The following is a 21,968-nucleotide window of genomic DNA, read 5'->3' as shown; positions in this document are numbered from 1 at the left end:
GGTGTATATGTGTGTGTGTATCTTGGGAGTGTGTATGTGTGTGCGTGCATTCCTGCCTGAAAAATATCTGAAGAAATAACTATCAGAAGAAATAAAGACTATTATTTTTTCAAATAACTATAAACCCACAGATTCAAGAAATTTAAACATTTAAGTAGTAAATGGCAACAATCTCCTTATTACTAAAGCTAGAGAATTTTTTTAGATTTTAACCCTATTCCCCCAAATGAGATTATTTCCTTTTCCCAAAGAGATTATTGTTTTTAAAACATGCTTTTTGATAATGAAGGGTTTCATAGGATTTTGGTTGTCATGTTCTTGCAGAACAGATTACAGTGGATTAAAGGATTATGAGTTTCACAAATTATTTTAATAAGATTTGTTTCTTAATAGTGTGGTTATAGCACCCATGTCACAATAATCAGGCTAATCTCTAAATCTATCATGATTTATTTTGAAACAGTTTTTCTGCGGAGAAGAGCTATAACATTTATATTCATGTAGACATAGCTATGTATAATCTTTTACTTATTTCTCACTAACTCTTGCAGGAAACATTTATATTTCATCAGACAAGTTGACTTATTGATATCTATATTAAATAAGTTTTAGCAAGATTGGTTGCAAACATCTAAGAAATGAGAAGTCAAGCAATAATATATAAAAATGAAATTTAATTTTAACTACTTTGACCATTATTTAAGGTCAAAATAAGTTGTGGTAAGAATTGAATCCTATAAAAATACTTGAAAGTAAATCTTAGAAGTACTTAGAAACTTTCTTAAAAATGCCAGGATGACAGTGAAAATGATGTAAGGACCTCTGAAAATTTTCCTTCCATGAAAGCTGGCAAAAAATGTTGCAACTTTGCCAGAAGTCTAGAAATTCACCAATGATTTGCCTATCCAAGAAAAAATGGCTATATCTCAGCAAGAATAATAAGCCTTATGGTGTTTTAACTTTTCCTATTGTCATCCCCTACTCTCTAGCTCAGCACTAACCTTAAAAAATAACAGCCATGCATTCCTGGTACCAGAGGGAGTAAAATGGAACTGGAGTTCTTTAAGACCCTCATTTCCCCCAAACTGTTACTATTTGACATCTTCGGTGGTTTTCTGAAAGCCACCAATAGGAAGGATTGTCCTTATTTGATCTGGCTTGTAGTATGACCAGTGCTAACAGCCTCTTTTTGGGGAGCATTAGTCTAACAATTACAGGCAAGAGTTTTAATTTCACAGCTATTTTAGCTGGCTTAACAGTTAAGCCAAATAGTAGACTAATCAAAGAGCTTAAAAGGAGAGGCTGGAAGAGATGTTCATATGTGCCTTGAAAAGCAACATATTTTTGGAAATATAGAAAGCCAGATGCATCCATAGGGCTGTGCACCTTCTCAGGAAAGTCCTGGGAAGTTCCTAAACTCCCACCTCTAGCAGACTGTAGTACTCTGCATACAAGAAGCAAAGACCAAGGCAGAGTTGTAAATTGCCTAGCTGAGTGTTGAATCCTGCCCCAACACACATACAAAGCCTCTCAGCGAACACTTCAAGTTTTAGTTCAGGTGTTTAAGGAAACCTCTATTCAATTATTAGCTGCTTGGTAAGCAAATTAGAGACTTTAGTGTCCATACATAACAAAGAATACAGACTTTTCAGAATTAGTTCAGAGAAATCACTGAACAAACAAGAATAACAAGTACCAAAAACAACAACCCTGGGAAGGGGGGAGGGAAGTATCTGATTTCCAGAGTTGCCACATTATATTATTTAAAATGTCCAACTTTCAACAAAAATTTGCGAGATGTACAAAGGAAGCATGGTTCATGCACAATGCATGATGTTGGACTTGCTAGACCGAGAATTTCAGTCAGCTATTTTAAATATGTTACAAGAGCTAAAGAAAAACATGTCTGAAGAACTGAAGGAAAGTCTGAAAATGAAAACTCACCAGGTAATCTGCAAAGATACAGAAATAAAAAAGAAATCAGATGAAATGCTGGAGTTGAAAACCATAATAACTGAAATGAAAATTTCACTCAGGATTAACAGCTAATTTAAGCAGGCAAAGGAAAGAATTAGTAACTTGGAGATAGTTCAATAGAGATAATTCAATCTGAGGAACAGAAAAAAAAAATGAAGAAATATTGACAGAGTCTCAAAAGACCTGTGGCACACCATCAAGAGTACCAACATATACATAAAGGAAGTCCCAGAAGGAGAGGGGAGAGAATGGGACTGAAAGAATAGTTTTTAAACAATAAATAAATAAGAGCTGAACCCTTCTCAAATTTGATGAAAAACAATCTATACATCAAAAAAACTTAAAAAACTCTAATTTAGAACAATCTTAAAAGATCCACCGATAAGCTTCTTATAATCAACTTGTCAAAAGTTAAACAGAGACTCTAGAAAGCAGCCAGGAGGTGACTCATCATACAGAAGGAATTTTGAATCATATTAACAAGTTGTTTCTTATTTGAAGCCATAGAGGCCAAAGTCATTGAGATGACATATTCAAAGTGAGGAGGGGTAGAATAACTGTCTACCAAGATTTCTATATCCCGACATATTTTTCTTCAAAAGAGAAGGACAAAGTAAGATAGTCCCAGGTAAACAACAACTGGGAGAGTTTGTCACTAGCAGACCTGCCCTAAAAAAATATGGGAGTCTTTTTCATTGAAGTAAAAGGACACTAGATACTGACACAAAAAAATAAAGCATACTGGTAAAGTCAGCTTCATAGGTAAATATAAAAGACAATATATATGTATTTTTGTTTTTGTCTCCTTAGCATTCTCATATTTGATTTAAAATACAGATGCATAAAATAATAATAAGCTATTTTGTTGGACACACAATATATAAAAAGTAATTTGTGACACTAACAACATGATTTTCTCATTAGACAAAGGAAAAGTATTTGAAAAAATCCAACGCCCTTTCATGATACATTCAACAAACTAGGAAAAGAAGTGAATTTCCTCAATTTTTTTTTTCAAAGTGAGTTTCCTTTTTTTTTTTAATTTTTAAAGATTTATTTATTTATTTATTTGACAGAGATAGAGAGAGAGATCACAAGTAGACAGAGAGGCAGGCAGAGAGAAAGAGGGAGGCAGGCTCCCCGCTGAGCAGAAGCCCTGATGTGGGGCTCAATCCCAAGACCCTGAGATCATGACCTGAGCCCAAGACAGAGGCTTAACCCACTGAGCCACCCAGATGCCCCAAACTTCTTCAATTTTTAAAAGGGCATCTCTAATAAATCTAAAGCTGATATCATTTTGAATGGTAAAAGGCTATATGCTTTCCTCAAGTCTGGCCTCCCTAACACTTCTATTCAACATTGTACTAGAAGTTCAAGCCAGGGCAATTAGGCAAAAAAGAGAACTAAAAGTCATCCATGTTGAATAGTAAGTGAGGTCAGCAGGTTGAAGCATATAAAAATCAATATATAAATATCACATGTATCTTATAGATTAACAATGACCAATCTGAAAATGAAATTAAGAAAAAATGTATTTACAGATGAACAAAAAAATTAGTCAAGGAAGTGCAAAACTTACATGGAAAACCATAAAACACTGAATGAAACTAAAGACATATAAACAGAAAGACCTTCTGTGGGGTGCCTCCATGGCTCAGTTGGTTAAGCAACTGCCTTCGACTCAGGTCATGATCCTGGAATCCCTGGATCGAGTCCCACATCAGGCTCCCTGCTCCACAGAGAGCCCTCTTCTCACTCTGACCTCTCCCTTTTCATGTGCTCTCTCTCTCTCAAAAAAATTAACTAATTAATTAATTAAAAAGACATTCTGCATTTATAGAAAAACTAAAATAATTGTTAAAAGACAATATTGTTAAGATGAATCTCTGTATCTTTGGATGAGGCAGCAGTTTCTTGGTTAGGACACCAAAAGCTCAAACAACCGAAGGAAAAAACAGATCAATTTGACTTCATCACTATTAACTTTTGTGTATCAAGTTACCTTACCAAGAAAGTGAAAAGAAAACCCACAGAATAGGAGAAAATATGTACAAATATTGTACCTGACAAGTGTCCAATATCCAAAATGTGTATATTTTTAAAAATTACAGCTGAATAATATTTAAAAACCCAATTTAAATATTGGCAAATTATTAATTTTTCCAAAGAAAATATACAAATGGTCAGTAAGTATAGGAAAAGATGCTCAGCATCATTAGTTACTAGGGAAATGCAAATAAAAACCAAAATGAGAAACTATTTCACAATGCATAGAATGGCTATAATAAAAATAATGGAAAATAATTGTTGGTGAGGATGTGGTGAAATCAGAACTCTTAGTTTGCTGGTGGTATTGTTAAAATGATATATCCACTTTGGAAGACAATTTATCTATTCCCCCAAAATGTTATAGTAGAGTTACAATTTGAGCCAGCAATTCCACTCCTAAATATATATATATCCAATTCAAGAGAATTGAAAACATGTTCACATAAAAATTATTAAATTATTCATATTAGTAATAAACAACCCAAATGTCCATCACCTGATGAATAAACGAAATATGGTATATCCATGCAATGAAATATTATTTGATAATAAAAAGGATTGAAGTATTGATACATGCTACGACATGATGCTAAGTAAAAGAGGCTAGTCACATATTGTATTGTTTCATGTATATGAAATCTCCAGAATAGGGAAATTCGTTGAGATGGGAAGTAGATTAATGGTCTCCAGGGGCTTTTAAAAATCCCATACTCGGGCGCCTGGGTGGCTCAGTGGGTTAAGCCGCTGCCTTCGGCTCAGGTCATGATCTCAGGGTCCTGGGATCGAGTCCCACATCGGGCTCTCTCCTCAGCAGGGAGCCTGCTTCCCTTCCTCTCTCTGTGATCTCTTCCCTTCCTCTCTCCTACTGTGATCTCTGTCTGTCAAATAAATAAATAAAATCTTTAAAAAAAAATAAAAATAAAAATCCCATACTCATGGGTATGGGATTTTCTTTTGGGTGATTAGAATGTTTTGGAATTAGGTAGTGGTAATGGTTTTACAACCCTGTTCTAAAACCCACCAGATTATGCACTTTAATATGGTGAATTATGTAGTATATAAATTATCTTTCAATAAATAAATGCCATCATAATAAGTAGTATTTGTGCTCATTTGATCATGGCACTGTTAATGTGCTATGTAGATTAACTTGAGAGACATAGACATAGGTAATTTAATAGCAAGACATATAAATTTTTTTAAAGTCAGATTCATTATAATCTAATACATACACTCTAAAATTCTTATCATTAAATTTAAATTATTTTATCCTCTTGATGTTATAATTATTTCAGAAAAACATCTCACACTTACCTTTAAGAGGAACAAGTACAATAATAATGGACATTTAAGGGAAATTCTTTACATTGACTCTTCATGACTAATACAATTGAAACTAAAATCTGAGAAGTTAAGCAGGATTGTTGGATGCAATATGCACTATTTGAACTTTTAACATAAACTGTTATTTGTATAACATTTTATTCATGTTTTAAAAAATCTATAAATAGATGAATATGACTATTTATAAAAAAATGTTTTTCAGGTCAAGCAAATAAAATAGCCAAAGAAGCTGCTAACAGATGGACTGGTATGTATTATAATGGTACTGATAAGCTATAGTTAAGCTTTTTCCACACATACTGTGATATATGAAATGCAGAAGCTATTGTGCCTAGTTTTGTTCAAGAAAAGACCTTTCTAGAAGTGTATGTATTAAGTTTTGGTTTTTGTTTTTTTTTTTTTAAGATTTTGTTTTTTGGGGCTCCTAGATGACTCAGTCAGTTAAACATCTGCATTAGGTTCAGGCTATGATCCCAGGGTCCTGCTCAGCCTGCTTCTCTCTCTTCCACTCTCCCTGCTTGTTTTCCTTCTCTTGCTCTCTCTCTCTCTCTGTCAAATAAATAAATAAAATCTTTAGGAAAAAAAAATAAAGACTTTGTTTATTTTTAGAGAAAGAGTGCACACAAGTATGAGCAGGGGGAGGGACAAAGGGAGAGAGAGAGAATCTCGAGCAGACTCTGCACTGAGCATGATACAGGGTTCAATCCCATGATGCTGGGTTCATGACCTTAGCCAATACTGAGTTATACATTTAATTGAGTGAGCCATTCAGGAATCCCGGTATTGAGTTTTTATTAACTCATTATATTAAAGCATTTTAGTTACTTAAGTTTGTTGGTTTTTTTTTTTTTTTAAGATTTTATTTATTTATTTGACAGGTCACAAGTAGGCAGAGAGGCAGACAAAGAGAGAGAAGGGAGGAAGCAGGCTCCCTGCTGAGCAGAGAGCCTGATGTGGGGCTCGATAGCAGGACCTGAGATCATGACCTGAGCCGAAGGCAGAGGCTTTAACCCACTGAGCCACCCAGGCACCCCTACTTAAGTTTATTTTTTTTTTTAATCGTACTGTGAGTCATTTTGTATGTAAAATACAATGTATTTTTGTAAAACCAATGACTGCTTACAGTTTAACTTCTGTGTAATTTTTCCTAGATAAGTCACTTGGGCTATTACTTAAGCTTTATGATTTTAGTATAAGATAAAACTTCAGGAATTTCATGAATTCTAAAGATTTGTCTTCTTGTTCATAATAATAATAGCTAACATTTGTTGAGGGCTGGACTATAAGTCAGGCATCACAAAGAGTACCTGTGGTGCATTCTCATTTTATCTCAGCAACAATCTTGTGAGTTAAATAGGATTATCATCCCTAATTTTAGCAATGGAACTGAGGCCATTGGGAGCCCATGGCGACACATGGGCTAGGCAATGAACAGGAATTAGAATCCAGCTTTCCTGATCCCAGAGTCTAAGCTCTTACCACTACATGATACTGTCTTCTCTGTATACCCGCTTTCATATAAATATTTCGTTAATCCATTTGCCAATGGATATACACTCTGGTCTACACAAGAGATGTTCTAAGAAACGAGAATTAATAAGGTATTTTCCCCTGTGTCTTAAAGCGTAGAAGATAATTAATAAGGATTGTTATCAAATATATACAGGTATGATCAGTATTGTTAAAACATGTCTACAAATTACACTGACGTTTTTCTAGTGTTCTAAAGTAATGGTAATTCAACTTTTACCATCTGGTAAGAGTCCGTAATACCGTCACATGTACCACTCATCATCATTCTGTTTATCTGGGAGAGTATGGGTAAAACTGTATTGACACAGAGACGCAGAAAATTTTAAGTGATGCCTTGAGTCAAAGGTGATTAGTCACTGGATGTACAAAGGTTCAAGCCAGGTTTCCTGACTCTGTGTTGAGGCTTCTGTATGTCACACAACATTCATGAATCACGTGTCCTTGTCTATTTTAGAATTAAGTAGGTTGATAAAATAATTGTAATTGTCTTTTTGTTCTGATAAATTTGCAATCTTATTTATTACAAAGTAATACATTTCATAAATATTCTAATGTTTTAGTGATGAGAACAGACGAGGGTAAAAACAGTAAGCTAATATTGACTAAAAGAGAAAAATGAGATGTGTGTCCAATAACTAAAATTAAATAATAAATACAATGATATCAATAGAAAATTTGAGAAATACAAAACTTTGAGCAAGGAATACAAGTGGACTCATAGGTTAAAAATAAGAAAGTGGCAGGCGCCATGGCACCCCTGAAAAAGCTCGTGGTGAAGGGGGGCAAAAAAAAGAAGCAAGTTCTGAAGTTTACCCTTGATTGCACCCACCCTATAGAAGATGGAATCATGGATGCGGCCAATTTTGCGCAGTTTCTTCAGGAGAGAATCAAAGTGAATGGAAAAACTGGAAATCTCGGTGGAGGGGTTGTAACCATTGAAAGGAGCAAAAGCAAGATCACTGTAACTTCCGAGGTGCCTTTTTCCAAAAGGTATTTGAAATATCTGACCAAAAAATACTTGAAGAAGAATAACCTCTGTGACTGGCTGTGCGTGGTGGCCAACAGCAAGGAGAGCTACGAGCTGCGCTACTTCCAGATCAACCAGGACGAGGAGGAGGAGGAGGACAAGGATTAGAAGTCCTGTGTTGGGATATTTTGTATAATCTTTAAATAAAATCTAGGAATCACCAAAAAAAAAAAAAAAGACAAAGTGAAATCCTGCAATAGCTCTCGGGAAAGCAGCTCAGTAAGCAGTAGGAACAAGCAGCCTTTGTATATGGTGAGAAGAACTTCACTTTGAAAGGAATGCAGATTGTGTGCTTTATTTAGCTGCTGTATCACTTACTGAACTTCTCTGAAGCTGCTTCCTCCGTGTAGATTATATCTACCTTACATTTTGGGAGAATTAAATAAAACAGTTTGTAAGCCCTTTCACACAATCTTAGATAAATAGATAAACAAATACTCCCCTTTCCCGTTCTTCTCTTAAAAAATCCTTTCATGTTTTCCACTTGATCATAAATGTCCAGTTATGGAAAAAAGAATAATTTGAACTTTTTCCCCTTACGTTATTAGTTGAGAAAGAACCTGAAACTGTTAAAATCATATAGGAAGGAAGATGTTTTTAGCACAGCAGAAACAGCTGTTGGGAGCCATATTTCCATTTGAAGTTACAACTTGATCCTTCCCATTTAAAAGTGTTAAGAAAAGCATGGAGTTTAAAAACAAATTACACCTCAGAAAACCAACCTGTCTTCAAAACAAAAAGAAAACATTGGTAATACTTGTAACCAGAGATTTTATCTACTTATTAAAGTTTTGCTTTTTTTTTATCTAAAAAGTTTCTTAAAATATGTTTAGAATGGAAGATAGTTACTGTTCAGTAATTCATTATTTCAGTTTTACAAAATGAGAGATGATCTTAGGGTATAAATATAACTGGAAATATCATATCTAAATGATTTATGGCATTAAATACACCTTTTTTTTTTTAAAAAGATTCTATTTATTCATCTGACAGACAAAGGGGTATGCAGAGAGGCAGGCAGAGAGAGGGGAAGAGAAGCAGGCTCCCTGCCTAGCCTGGAGCCAGATGCCAGATCCAGGATTCTGGGATCATGACCTGAGCCGAAGGCAGAGGCCTTAACCCACTGAGCCACCCAGGCGCCCCTTAAATACACCTTAAGTGTGATTTAACAATTTATATAAAATCTGGCATAATAATTAAGATAGTGGGAGTTTTTATGACTTTCTGTGAGAGGCATCTCCGTGAGTGAGGAGGGGGATAGGTGTTGTGAGGTTCTAAATACAGATTCACGTTTATGATTTTGCCCATCTTTATTTCTGCGTATATCCTGGGGATGCCACCATGGAAATAAGCAGAAATCCTACTACTCTTAAGGATGTTTCTTTAAAGGAAAAAACAACAACAACAACAACTATTTTTTATCCATTTATAAAAATTTCCACATAATAGGAGAATTTTATTTGACAGGGAATAAATCATCAAGATCGCAGGTAATATTGTCTTGAAGGCAGACATCCAGCAGGCCGAGACAGCTTTAGTCAGTCTTTTTGAGTTGGTCCATGAAGCATTGTTGTGGATAGGCTTTTGTTTGGTCTTCTGTTCGTTTTAATATTTGGAGATTTAATCGCTTCTCGGCCTTTTGGCAAAGATCAAGTGTAATCTTTGGATGTTTATAATAAAATGGTTCCTTGCATTCATGTGAACCAGCAACTCCTTCCTGCTAAGCCTGTAACCTTACTGTGCTGCCTTAGTTTTCTCGCTCCTAATCCAGGTTTGAAGTCTGTTCCTTCATGCTTCCTACAGTGTTGCATCTGTTCTCATTTGCTGGCAGTCTTTCTGTGCTCTTGGAGCCTGTTCTGGAAGCTATACACATAAGGAGCCTGTTCTGGAAGCTATACGTATAATACTTTCTCTTTTTAACATACATAACCCTTTGGAATTATCTAGTAATAAGTTAATGTTTCTCTCTCAACTCTTGTGTCAGCTTGAAGGTGTAGTCTGTCTACCTTATAGGTACCTGTAATAACTTCATACCCGTCTCACGCAGCAGTGGGCCCCATGTATTTAACTGTGACTGACAAGAATGTATGGTTATGTAGGCTCTAGGAAAACGAAACAAATCATTCTGGAGTGCCTCATGTTAGTAGTGGTCTTTCATAGGTCCCCAGGAAAACTAAAGATTTGCTTTAAATTGTTACATAAAGATTCATTTTTTAACATCTGCTGATATTCCATTACAGTTTAATTTTAAAAACTGGGGATGTTTTGTTAACATTCTATTTGATGGAGTAGTAGTCACTTGAGAAACAAACTTCATCCCAAACATGTAATTATTATTCGTTACTTGGAATTAAATTTCCCAAAATGATATATTTAAAGGTGATCAAACTTTAGTCTGTTAAAGGTAACAAATTACCCTTAATTTTTTAAGGGTAACATAATAAAATAGACATAGCTCAGAGATATTATAGGTTTGGTTCCAGACCACTGCAGTAAAGTGAATATTGCAATAAAGTGAGTCAAATCAATTTTTTGCTTCCCAGTACAGGTAAAAGTTATGTTTTTACTATACTGTAGTCTATTAAGTATACAATAGCATTATGTCTAAATAAGTAAGGCACATACCTTAATTTAAAAATAATTTATTGCCAGAAAGCATTAACTATCTGAGCTTTCAGTGAGTTGTAATCTTTTTGCTGGTGGAGGGTCTTGCTTCCAGGCTGATGGCTGCTGACTGACCAGGGTGGTGGCTGCTGAAGGTCACGATGGCTGTAGCAATTTCTTAAAATAAGACAACAAAAAAGTTTGCCACATTGATTGACTCTTCCATTCACAAACAATTTCTCTGTAGCGTGTGATGCTGTTTGTTAGCATTTTATCCACAGGAGAACTTTCAAAATTGGAGTCCATTCTCTCAAACCCTGCCCCTGCTTTAACAACTAAGTTTATGTAATGCTGTAAATTCTTTGTTGGTCATTTCAGCCGTCTTCACAGCATCTTCACCAGGAGGAGATTTCATCTCAAGAAATCGCTTTCTTTGCTCATCCATGAGAAGCACCTCCTCATACCTTCAACTTTTAACCTGATATTGCAGCATTTCAGTCCCATTCAGGCTCCACCTTGAATTTTAGTTCTCTCGTTGTTCCCACCAGATCTGCAGTTACTTCCTCCACTGAAGCCTTGAACTTCTCAAAGTCATCCTTGAGAGTTGGATGCGCACTTCCACCACACTTGTTAATGTTGATATTCAGACCTCTTCTCATAAATCATGAATGTTCCTAATAGCATCTAGAATGGTGAATGCTTTCCAGAAAGTTTTTAATTTACTTTGCTCACATTCATCAGAGGAATCACTCACTATCTATGGCAACTATAGCTCTGTGTAGTGTATTTCTTAAGAAGATTTGAAAGTCAAAAATACTCTTTGATCCATAGGCCACAGAATGGATGTTGTGTGAGAGCACAGGCAGAGTCGATCCTTCAGGTCTTAATTTGAACAGAGTCCTTCAGGGCTCTAGGATTTTCAGAATGGTAAATGAGCATTGGTTTCAAGTAAAAGTCACCAGCTGTTTTTGCCCCTAACAAGAGAGTCAGCCTGCTCTTTGAAGCTTTGAAGCCCAGCACTGACTTCTCCTCTTTAGCTACGAAAGTCCTAGATGGTGTCATCTTTCAGGAGAAAGCTGTTTCATCTATATTGAAAATCTGTTGTTCAGTGTATGATCTTAGCTAGATCTTTTGGAGAACTTGCTGCAGCTTCTCCATCAGCACGTGTTGCTTCTTCCTGCATTTTGATGTTATGAAGATGGCATCTTTCCTTAAACCTCATGACCCAGCCTCTGCTGGCTTCCAACTCTTCCTTCTGCAACCTCTCCAACTCTCACTTCTCAGCCTTCAGAGTACTGAGGAGACTTAGAGCCTTCCTCTGGATTAGGCTTTGGTTAAAGGGAATGTTGTGGCTGGTTTGATCTTCTATCCAGACTACTCCAATTTCTCCATATCAGCAATGAGGCTGTTTCACTTTCTTATCATTTGTGTGTTCACTGGAGTAGCACTTGTCATTTCTGTCATGAACTCTTCCTTTGCATGTACAACTGGACTGCCTGGCACTAGGGGCCTAGTTTTCAGCCTGTTTGGCCTTTGACATGCCTTCCTCACCAAGCTTAATCATTTTTAGCTGTTGATTTAAAGTGAGGGAAATACAATGCTTCCTATCCGTTGAACACTTAGAGGCCGATGTAGGGTTTATTCTTTGGCTTAATCTCAATATTGTTGTGTCTCAGGAAATAGGGAGGCCCGAGGAGCAGAGATTGGAGAACAGCCAGTTGGTGGGACAGACACACAAAACATTGATGGATTAAGTATGCTATCTTATACAGGTGCAGTTTATGGTGTCCCAAAACAATTACAATAGTAATATCAAAGATCAATGCTCATAGATCACCAGAACAAATATAATAATATTAATGAAAGAGTTTCAAGTATGTGAAAATTACCAAAATGTGGCATAAATATATGAAGTGAGCAAATGCTATTAGAAAAATGGTGCTATTAGACTTTCTCTATACATGGTTGCCACAAACCTTCAATATGTAAAAACTGCACTATCTTTGAAGTACAATAAAGTGAAGTACAATACATGAGATTAGATAGTTATATTCTTTTTACTTTTTCTTTTATTACATTGGAATAAAGATTTAACCATAAGTCTTTGTACACAATTTATTTTGTTTCCTTGGGATAAATCCTTGTAGGTAGATACAATACCTCTTCTGTGGCAAAATGCATTTTTAATTCCCCTCAGAGGACACAAAAGATACCTCTGCTCCTATCTTAGTCTTAAAATAGGAGAACTACCTTCTATTCTCCTCTCCCCTTCTCCTCACACTGACCTGATTATCTGGGAACCATCATTATCTGTGGGGCGAGGAAAAAGTCTAGAGAGAATGTGTACCCTTTGGGAACAGGAGCAATTTAATTCCTGAGCCTCTGCTGTGGAAATGGTGGTAGAAACACCATTGTTATCCTTTCCCTGTTTTTGGATTATTCCTAAATTGAGTATTCTTTAATGGCAGCTAATCTGCTGCATTTTTAAATATGTAATCTCATTGCTGAAAATTAAAAGAATTTTAAAGAATTAAAATTATTAAAGAAGATTAATTTAATTAAAGAATATTCCTTCTTCAGAAATGAATTGCCTTTACTTTTGAAAATAAAGCACATTTGCTATGTTGACACTTCTGAAGGTAATAGAAGTAACAAAAAAGAATATTATATTTAACATGTTTTATGATTGTTTTTAATTCTTAAAAATATTTCTCAATTTTCTTTATAGATAATATATTTGCAATAAAATCTTGGGCCAAAAGAAAATTTGGTTTCGAAGAAAATAAAATTGATAAAAACTTTGGAATTCCAGAAGACTTTGACTACATAGACTAAAATGTTGTTAAAGGATCTATGTACTTGTGAATATGTAATTTTTAAAATGTTATTCAAATGTACCGAATTGCCATTTACCTATAATTGTGTTTATCATTTAATTAATTTTAAATAAAGTACAAAGTGGACATGATTTTCTCTTTTTTTGATCTATCAAAAGCAGGATTATGACCATATTCCCAGGTGGTCATCAAAGTAGGATAATGCAAATAAAATCATCTACTTTACAAATAATTATTTAGGGGTCACAGATATCATGACATGATAACATTTTTTTAGTTTCACTCAAATAGTAAACATTGAGAACTAAGGGTACCTTTGAAGGTCCTATTACAGACATAAACCCACACATAAATACTTGGAAAAAACCTTTAAAACTTTAATGGGTTCTCTACTATTTTTCATTATTTAGTGGGAAATGTATGTGGTTGATTTTCATTATACTGCATCATGTTTGTGAATTTACTATAGAAAAAAATACAAAATGTTGGTGTACTCAAGTTTAGAGTTAGGTAGTAATTTCTCAGTCATGAAAACTTCTTTTGACTTTTTGATGCCCTTTTACTCTAAAGAACAAGCATGTGACCCTTTGTCCCAATTTATGCACTTTTTTTAAGATTCAGTGGCATTAGCCTGCCACACATCACCTACTGGAGTTCAGGGATTTTCTTTTTTTCAACTACATTTTAAAAAAGCAAATTAAAAATAATTTGTTTTGTGTGTATAACTTTTTTTCCAGTTCAGCTCGGGTATTTAGAGTATGGGCAGGCACTCTAAGAAAAACTTTAAAAAAACAAAACTAATGTGTGTAATGCTCTTTACTCACATGCCTTAATTTTGTCTCATACTAATTTTGATGTTCTTTTAAGTAACTTGGAAAATACCCCATATGTCTGAAATGACCAAACACCATCCAAACCATTTGTTGGTGAATCTGGCCTTTGTATTGCACGGAGTCACTCTGGGCCTTCTTAATTACTTCCTGGAGGCTGGGGGGAGCAAATTGGTCCATCTTTGTTCTTTGTTCTCAAGGCTATTTTATGTTGCCTTAGGGCAACAGCTCTTTTCACAGGAGAAAGTATTTGAAGTGAGAGACAAAAGGACAAAAAATAAAAATAACTAGTCATAAGCCTTTCCCAAAAACACCAATTGTGGAAATTCTAAAATTTCTCAGATACAGTTTGCTATTTATTAGAAATCATACTTCTTTGTTTAAAGAGAGTGTATGTATGTTTCAAAAGGAAGCCATTTCTAATGATCCTTAAAAGATTTTAGGTATCTTTGTAAAACATGAAGTATAATTAGCATATATTATATTAGTTTCAGGTATACAAGGTAACAACTGGACGTTTGTATACTTTGCAAAATGATCACCACAGTAAATCTAGTTACCATATAAGGATATAAAAATTTTTTTCTTATGATCAAAACTTTTAAAATTTATTCTTGGCAACTTTTAAATTTGCAATGATGTTATTGGCTATAGTCACCATGCTGTGCATTACATACATTACATCTCCATGACTTATTATTTATATAACTGGAAGTTTGTGCCCCTTCATCCCCATCGCAATTTTGCCTACTCTCCACAGCCTCCCCTCTGGCAACTACCAGTGTGGTCTCTGTATCTATGAGTTTAGTTTGGTTTTGTTCTGTTTGCTAATTTTTTTAGACTCCACATACAAGATTCCATGTATTTGTCTTTCTGTCAGACTTATTTCACTTAACATAATACCATCTAGGTCCATCTATATTGTTGCAAATGGCAAGATTTTATTCATTTTTATGGCTGAGTAGTAGTATTTTGTACCACATCTTTATCCATTTATCCGTTGATGGATACTTAAGTTGTTTCCATATCTTCACTATTATAAATAATGCTACACTGACCATAGGACTGCACATATCTTTTCAAATTAGTGTTTTCATTTTCTTTGGATAAATATCCGGAAGTGGAATTACTGGATTTTCATTCATTTTTACCTTTTTTAGAGAACCCCATACTGTGTTGCATGGTGGCTGTAGAAATTTACATTTCTATTAATAGTACATGAGGATTCACTTTTCTCCACATTTTCACCAACAGTTATTATTTTTTGTTTTTGATAATAGCCAATCTGACAGGTGTGAGGTGATATCTCATGATGTTGAGCATCTGTTCATGTGTCTGTTGGCCATCTGTATGTCTTCTTCAGAAAAATGTATATTCAGATTCTGTCCATTTTCTAATTGGATTATTTTTATATTGTTATTGAGCCATATGAGTTCTTTATATTTTGGATACTAACCTTTATTAAATATGTGATGTGCAAATATCTTCTCCCATTCAATAGATTGTCTTTTAATTTTGTTAACTTTTTTTTTTCTGTATAGAAGTTTGTAGTTTGATGTAGTTCCATTTGTTTATTTTTGGTTTTGTTGCCATTGTCTCTGGAGTCCAATCCAAAAAAAATCACCAAGAGCAGTGTTACAGGGCTCACTCCCTTTTTTTTTTTTTTTTTTTTTTTTGGTAGGATTTTTATGGTTTCTGATCTTACATTCAAGTCTTTAGTCCATTTTTAGTTAATTTTTGTATATGGTATGATAGTGGTCCAGTTTCATTCTTTTGCATGTGGTTGTCCAGTTTTCCCATCACCGTTTATTAAAAAGCCTCCCTTACTCCCATTGTATATTCTTGCCTCTGTCATCATAAACTGATTGACCATATATATTTGGGTTTATTTCTGAGCTCTCTATCTGTTCCATTGACTTATGTGTCTGTTTTTATGTCATTTACTATTCTGTTTTGATTAATATAGTTTGAAATTAGGAAATGTAATACCTTCAATTTTGTTCTTTCTCAGGATTACTTTGCCTATTTGGGATTTTTCTGTTAGTTAGTTTATAAAGATGTAAAAGATTTTTGTATATTAGTTGTGTACCCTTCAGCGTCACTGAATTTGTTTATTATAGTGTTTTTTTGTGGAGTGTTTAGAACTTTCTATATATAAAATCATGTCCACAAATAGTGATAGTTTTACTTCTTCCTTTCTAAATTCAAGTGCCTTTTATTTATTTTCCCTGCTTAATTGGTCTTGTTAGGACTCCAGTACTGTGTTGAATAAAAGTGGTGAGTAGGCATCTTTGTCTTGCTCTTGATCTTAAAGGAAAACCTTTCAGCTTTTTTGCTGTTGAGTGTGATGTTAGCTATGGCCTTGTCACATAGGGCATTTATTATGATACGTTATGTTCTGTTTATATCCACTTTGTCAAGAGTTCGTATCCTAAATTGATGTTGAACTTTGTCAAATGCCTTTTTTTATATCTGTTGGAATGATCATATGATTTTTATCCTTAATTTATCCTAAATTTATTTTGTTAATGTAGCATATCACACTGATTTGGTCTGTAATGTGTGTGCGTGTGTGATGTCCTTCTCTGGTTTTGTTAGCAGGGTAATGCTGGCTTCATAAAATGAATTTAGAAACATTTCCTTCTCTTCAGTTTTTTAGGAAGAGTTTGAAAAGGGTAAGTATCAAATCTTCTTTGAATGTTTGGTAGAATTCACTGGGCTAGTCTAGTCTAGTCCTGGGCTTTTGTTCATTGGGAGTTTTTTACTACTGATTCTCTGTTCTTACTAGTAATCAGTCTATTCAGATTTTTTATTTCTTCCTGATTCCATCTTTGAAGATTGTATATTTCTAGGAATTTTTCCAGGTCTTCTAAGTTGTTCAGTTTTTTGGTATATAATTATTCATAATAGTCTCTTACGATTCTTTGTATTTTGGTCACATCAATAGTAATTTCTCCTCTTTCATTTCTGATTTTCTGAGCCCTCTCTTATTTTTTTTTTTTTAAGATTTTATTTTTAAGTAATCTCTACATTCACTCTGAGGCTGAAACTTACAACCTCAATATCAAGAGTTACACGCTCTAGCAAATGAGCCAGCCAGATGCCCCAGCCCTCTCTTAAGGGTTTATCAATTTCATCATTTCAAAGAACCAGCTCTTAGTTTCACAGATCTTTTCTGTTGTATTTTCTAGTCTCTATTTCATTTATTTTTGCTGTGATCTATATTATTTCATTCTACTAACTTTGGCCTTTATTCGTTATTTATTTATTTAGTTAGTTTTATTTATTTGACAGAGATCACAAGAAGCAGAGAGGCAGGCAGAGAGAGGAGGAAACCAGGCTTCCCACTGAGCAAGGAGCCCAATGTGAGGCTTGATCTCAGGACACTGAGATCATGACCCAAACTGAAGACAGACACTTAGCCATCAGAGCCACCCAGGTGCCCCTTTGGCCTTTATTCTTTTTCTAGTTCCTTTAGGCAAAGTTAGATATTTATTTGCGATTATTCTTGTTTCTGGAGGTAAGCCTGTATGATTATAAACTTCCCTGTTAAAGCTGCTTTTGCTGCATCCCATAGATTTTAGTATGTTGATTTCCATTTTCATTTGTCTCCAAGTGTTTTTTTATTTCTTGATTTATTTGTTGTCCTTTGGTTGTTAAATAACATGTTTAATCTCCATATATTTGTGGTTTTTCCAGTTTTCTTCTTATAATTGATTTCTAGATTTAAACCATTATGGTTCAAATCGATGTAATTTCTGGGGCACCTGGGTCGCTTAGTCAGTTAAGCATCTGCCTTTCGCTCAGGTCATGATCCCAGAGTCCTGGGATCAAGCCCTACATTGGGCTCCCTGCTCAGCAAGAAGCCTACTTCTCTCTTTCCCTCTGCTGCTCCCCCTGCTTGTGCTTTCTCTCTGGCTCTCTCTCTCCAATAAATAAATAAAATCTTTAAAAAAAAAAATTGATGAGATTTCAAGCTTTTTAAACTTACTGAGACTTGTTTTGTGGCCAGCATATCTATTCTGGAGAATGCTCTATGACATTTGAGAAAAATGTGTATTCTGCTGCTTGGCACCTTTTTTTTTTTTTTAATTTTAAGTCCATATTGTAGGGCTAACAAGAATGATTGAGATGGGGTCTGTATATGAGCCAACCAGAAACTAGGCTACCCTCCCAAGTCAGTAATGTGCTTTTTTTTTCTTAAGATTTCATTTATTTTTTATTTTTTTTTTTAAGAGACAGCACTAGTGGGGGTAGGAAGGGCACAGCAGGGTAAAGGGAGAGAGTCTCAAGCATATCATGCTGAGTGTGAAGCAAGATGCAGGTCTTGATCCCATGACCATGAGATCACAACCTGAGCCAAAACTGTGGATGCTTAACGAATTGTGCCGCCTAGGCACCCCCCAGGAATATGGTTAATTCTTTCTTTCTGGGTTATTTATTTATTTATTTATTATGGTCGATTAGCCAACATACAGTAATTTGGTTTTAAATGTTTAACTCTCTGGGAGGTAAGATGGAGCCTGATTTATATTATTTGTCTATCTGCATGGTATAAATATTTCTACCATACAGATATAATAGATGCAAATAATGTCAAGAATACAAAGAAGGATAAAATGTAAAATAATTAGGGAGTGATGAGTTATTACCTTCAATATTATTGTTTTTAATATATAAGGGTTCATTATAGTTCATGTAATTTAATCTTTAGTGATGGCTGTTTAACAGGTGGTTCACTGCTACTTAACACTTGGTTTGCCTACCCTAGCACATCATTGTTCTTCATCTTTAAGAGCTGCTTTTAAGGGGTGCCTGGGTGGCTCAGTGGGTTAAAGCCTCTGCCTTTGGCTCAGGTCATGATCCCAGGGTCCTGGCATTGAGCCCCGCATCGGGCTTTCTGCTTAGCAGGGAACCTGCTTCCTCCTTTCTCTCTCTCTCTCTCTGCCTGCCTCTCTGCCTACTTGTGATCTCGGTCTGTCAAATAAATAAATAAAATCTTTAAAGAAAAAAAAAAAGCTGCTTTTAAGCTTGCTCTTCCCTGGAAATAGAGATACTGATAAAGAAGCACAGGGCATTGGTCCAGCCAATCTCTAGGAACTCCTTCATCCCAGGCTGGTTTTTTTATTGATGTGAAGACTGAGTACAACTGGGGTAGAACAAGAGTCAAATTACTAGTGATCCATGATCAAATTTGGTTTAGTAAATAATACTATAACTGATACTCCCAGTATCTTTCCAAATGAATTGTGAAGTTTAAAAGGTATTTGATAGCTGACATCCATCTCTAAATAGTCTTCTTCACATGTAGTTATTTTTAAATCTCACTATCTTGTTTTTAAAGAATACTAGGAGAAAGATTTTATAGTCTCCTAATAAGTTTCACAGTTGTTCAGGGCCAGATCGTATCACTGATGTCCCTTCTGAGGTTGGTCCAGGACCAAAACGATCTGTAAGGATGAATTGGATATGACTTTTCCTCTGATGTTTGCCATATCATTAGTCTAATGGGATTATAAATTTCTTGGCCTGTCTCAGAAATAGATGCTATTATCCAACTTTATCAAACATGCTTCTTTTTAAGGGATTAAAAAAGGAAATGAATATAGCTGGCCAGCCAAGAAATAAGAAACCACCCTTATAATTCTTGAACACAAAAGTCTAAATTATAAACCTGATAAAACTGTTGGGTTTTTTTTTTTTTTTTGAGAACCCGATTGGAATAAAATAGGAAACATTTTCAGCCAATATGGCATCATTTGTAAGAGCAGTTAAAATGTGACAGATGGTAGGACTGTATCTTAAAATCACACATAAACTCATTTTCAGGATATGCTTTCTGAATATTTTCCATATACCAAGAGAAAAATGTACTGCATTATGAAATGTCCCACGGCATTGAATTTAAATATACTTATCTCAGCTTAATTAAAAATATATATATTTGTGAGAGATGGAAGTCAGATAACATGGCTACCTTTAGAAATATTTGTTGAATCTCAAAGGCAATGATTTCTGTTAACCAAGATAGGCAACTTACAACCCTTAGAGCCAAATCCAAGGCCTGATTTTCACAGCCCTTGAGCTAAGGATGTCCTTTTACATTTTTTAATGATGTAAAAATGGACAGGAATATGCAACAGAGAGTGTTTATGGCCTGCAAAGCCTAAAAATATTAATTCTCTGACCCTTTCTAGAAAAATTTGATCCAAAAGGTCAAAAACTGACAGCCTGTGGGCTGCATGTGACCTGCAAGGTATGTTTTATTTTGCCCAACCTGTATTTTATTTTATTTTATTTAAAGATTTTATTTATTTATTTGAAGAGGGAGAGAGATCACAAGTAGGCAGAGAGGCAGGCAGAGAGAGGGGAGGAAGCAGGCTCCCCACCGAGCAGAGAGCCCAATGCGGGGCCCGATCCCAGAACCCCGGGATCATAACCTGAGCCGAAGGCAGAGGCCTAACCCACTGAGCCACCCAGGCACCCCCTGTATTTTATTTTTTAACTTAGATTACTTGCCAACATATTCCCATGGAAAATGTCACTTGCAAATTGAGATTTTTGAGCTTCTTTTGGAAACTGGATGATTTAGTAATCTTAAATCCTTGTTACACATGGCAGCAAATCAACTAGAGGTAGTAGGACTAACTCAATGGTAATGAGTTCTTTTCTTGGAGGAATGCCAGCATATAGCTTGCTTGCTTTTCTTTTTTCATTAAGACTTCTTTATTTAATAGAGAAAGAGAAAGCACATGCATGTGCACACACAAGCAGGGGGAGCAGCAGAGGCCAAGGCAGAGAATCTTAAATACTCCCCACTGAGTAAGGAACCTGAGGCAGGGCTGGATCCAGGACCCTAAGATCATGACCTGAGTGAGCTGAAATCAAGAATCAGATGCTTAACTGACTGAGTCATCCAGGCGCCTCACAGCTTCCTTCTTTAAGTCACAATTTTATATCAGTTTGACAAACTGACCTGAGATCAAACTTCAGTTTCAACTTTTCAAACTGCAGAACAAAAATCCTGGTGCTATTTTTTTAAATTGTATTGTATTCATTTATAAATTAACATAAAGAGATTTGATATCTTTATGATGATGAAGCATCCTATTCAAGAACCAAGAGCAAGTGATACCTTTCCACTTGCTCAAGCATACCTTTGTGTTTTTCTAAAGATTGCATAATTTTCTTTGCATGGATTTTTCACATTTCTTAAGTGTATTCTTTTTTCCCCCAGTTTCGGTTTTCCAGTTTTTTTCTTTTTCTTCTTCTTTTTTTCCTCCTCCTCCTCCTCCTCCTCTTCCCCCTCCTCCTCCTCCTCCCCCTCCCCCTCCTCCTCCTTCTTCTTCTTCTTCTAAAAAGAGAAAGAACATGAGTGGGAGGAGAGGCAGAGGGAGTGGTAGAAGCAGACTCCCAACCAACTGAGCCACCCAGGCAATTGGAATAGAGTTGACATACAATGTTATATTAGTTTCAGGTATACAACATAGTGATTCAGCAATTTTATACATTAGTACTCAGTGCCAACATTTTTTGATTTTTTGTCTTTTTGATACTATCCCTTTTGATTGGTGTGAGGATATTTAATTGTGGTTTGGTTTGCATTTCCCCTGCTGATTAGTGATGTTGAGCAAAAGCAAAGTCATCATCTGTCACCATGTAACATTATTACAATATATTTTTTTAAGATTTTATTTATTTAGGGCGCCTGGGTGGCTCAGTGGTTAAGCCGCTGCCTTCGGCTCAGGTCATGATCTCAGGGTCCTG

General features: G+C 35.3%; 2 protein-coding genes across 4 annotated transcripts in view; both read left to right on the top strand.

The window, feature by feature from the left end:
* MND1 (meiotic nuclear divisions 1) overlaps nucleotides 1–13,502 on the top strand; it is a 72,896-nt gene extending 59,394 nt beyond the window's left edge. Inside the window, exons 7-8 of one of the 3 annotated variants that reach the window (XM_059394321.1) lie at nucleotides 5,573–5,617; nucleotides 13,263–13,502. In XM_059394321.1, the coding sequence (XP_059250304.1) occupies nucleotides 5,573–5,617; nucleotides 13,263–13,369 (152 nt within the window). In that variant the 3' untranslated portion in view covers nucleotides 13,370–13,502. Of the gene's footprint in view, nucleotides 1–5,572; nucleotides 5,618–10,912; nucleotides 11,157–13,262 lie in introns of those variants that run through there. The other 2 variants (XM_059394331.1, XM_059394341.1) reach the window with 2 other exon arrangements.
* On the top strand, nucleotides 7,649–8,322 carry LOC132013893 (large ribosomal subunit protein eL22-like). Its single transcript, XM_059394307.1, has one exon. The coding sequence runs from the start codon at nucleotides 7,652–7,654 to the stop codon at nucleotides 8,036–8,038; it is 387 nt and encodes a 128-aa protein (XP_059250290.1). The 5' UTR covers nucleotides 7,649–7,651; the 3' UTR covers nucleotides 8,039–8,322.
* Nucleotides 13,503–21,968: the final 8,466 nt, after the last annotated feature.

The sequence above is a fragment of the Mustela nigripes genome, chromosome 1, assembly GCF_022355385.1.
Source record: "Mustela nigripes isolate SB6536 chromosome 1, MUSNIG.SB6536, whole genome shotgun sequence".
In the NCBI taxonomy this organism is placed as follows: domain Eukaryota; kingdom Metazoa; phylum Chordata; class Mammalia; order Carnivora; family Mustelidae; genus Mustela; species Mustela nigripes.
This window is presented reverse-complemented; position numbering and strand designations above follow the sequence as displayed.

What these genes read in the sequence shown, in the direction of transcription:
- LOC132013893 (XM_059394307.1), top strand. Translation starts at nt 7,652, where the DNA reads ATGGCACCCCTGAAAAAGCTCGTGGTGAAGGGGGGCAAAAAAAAGAAG.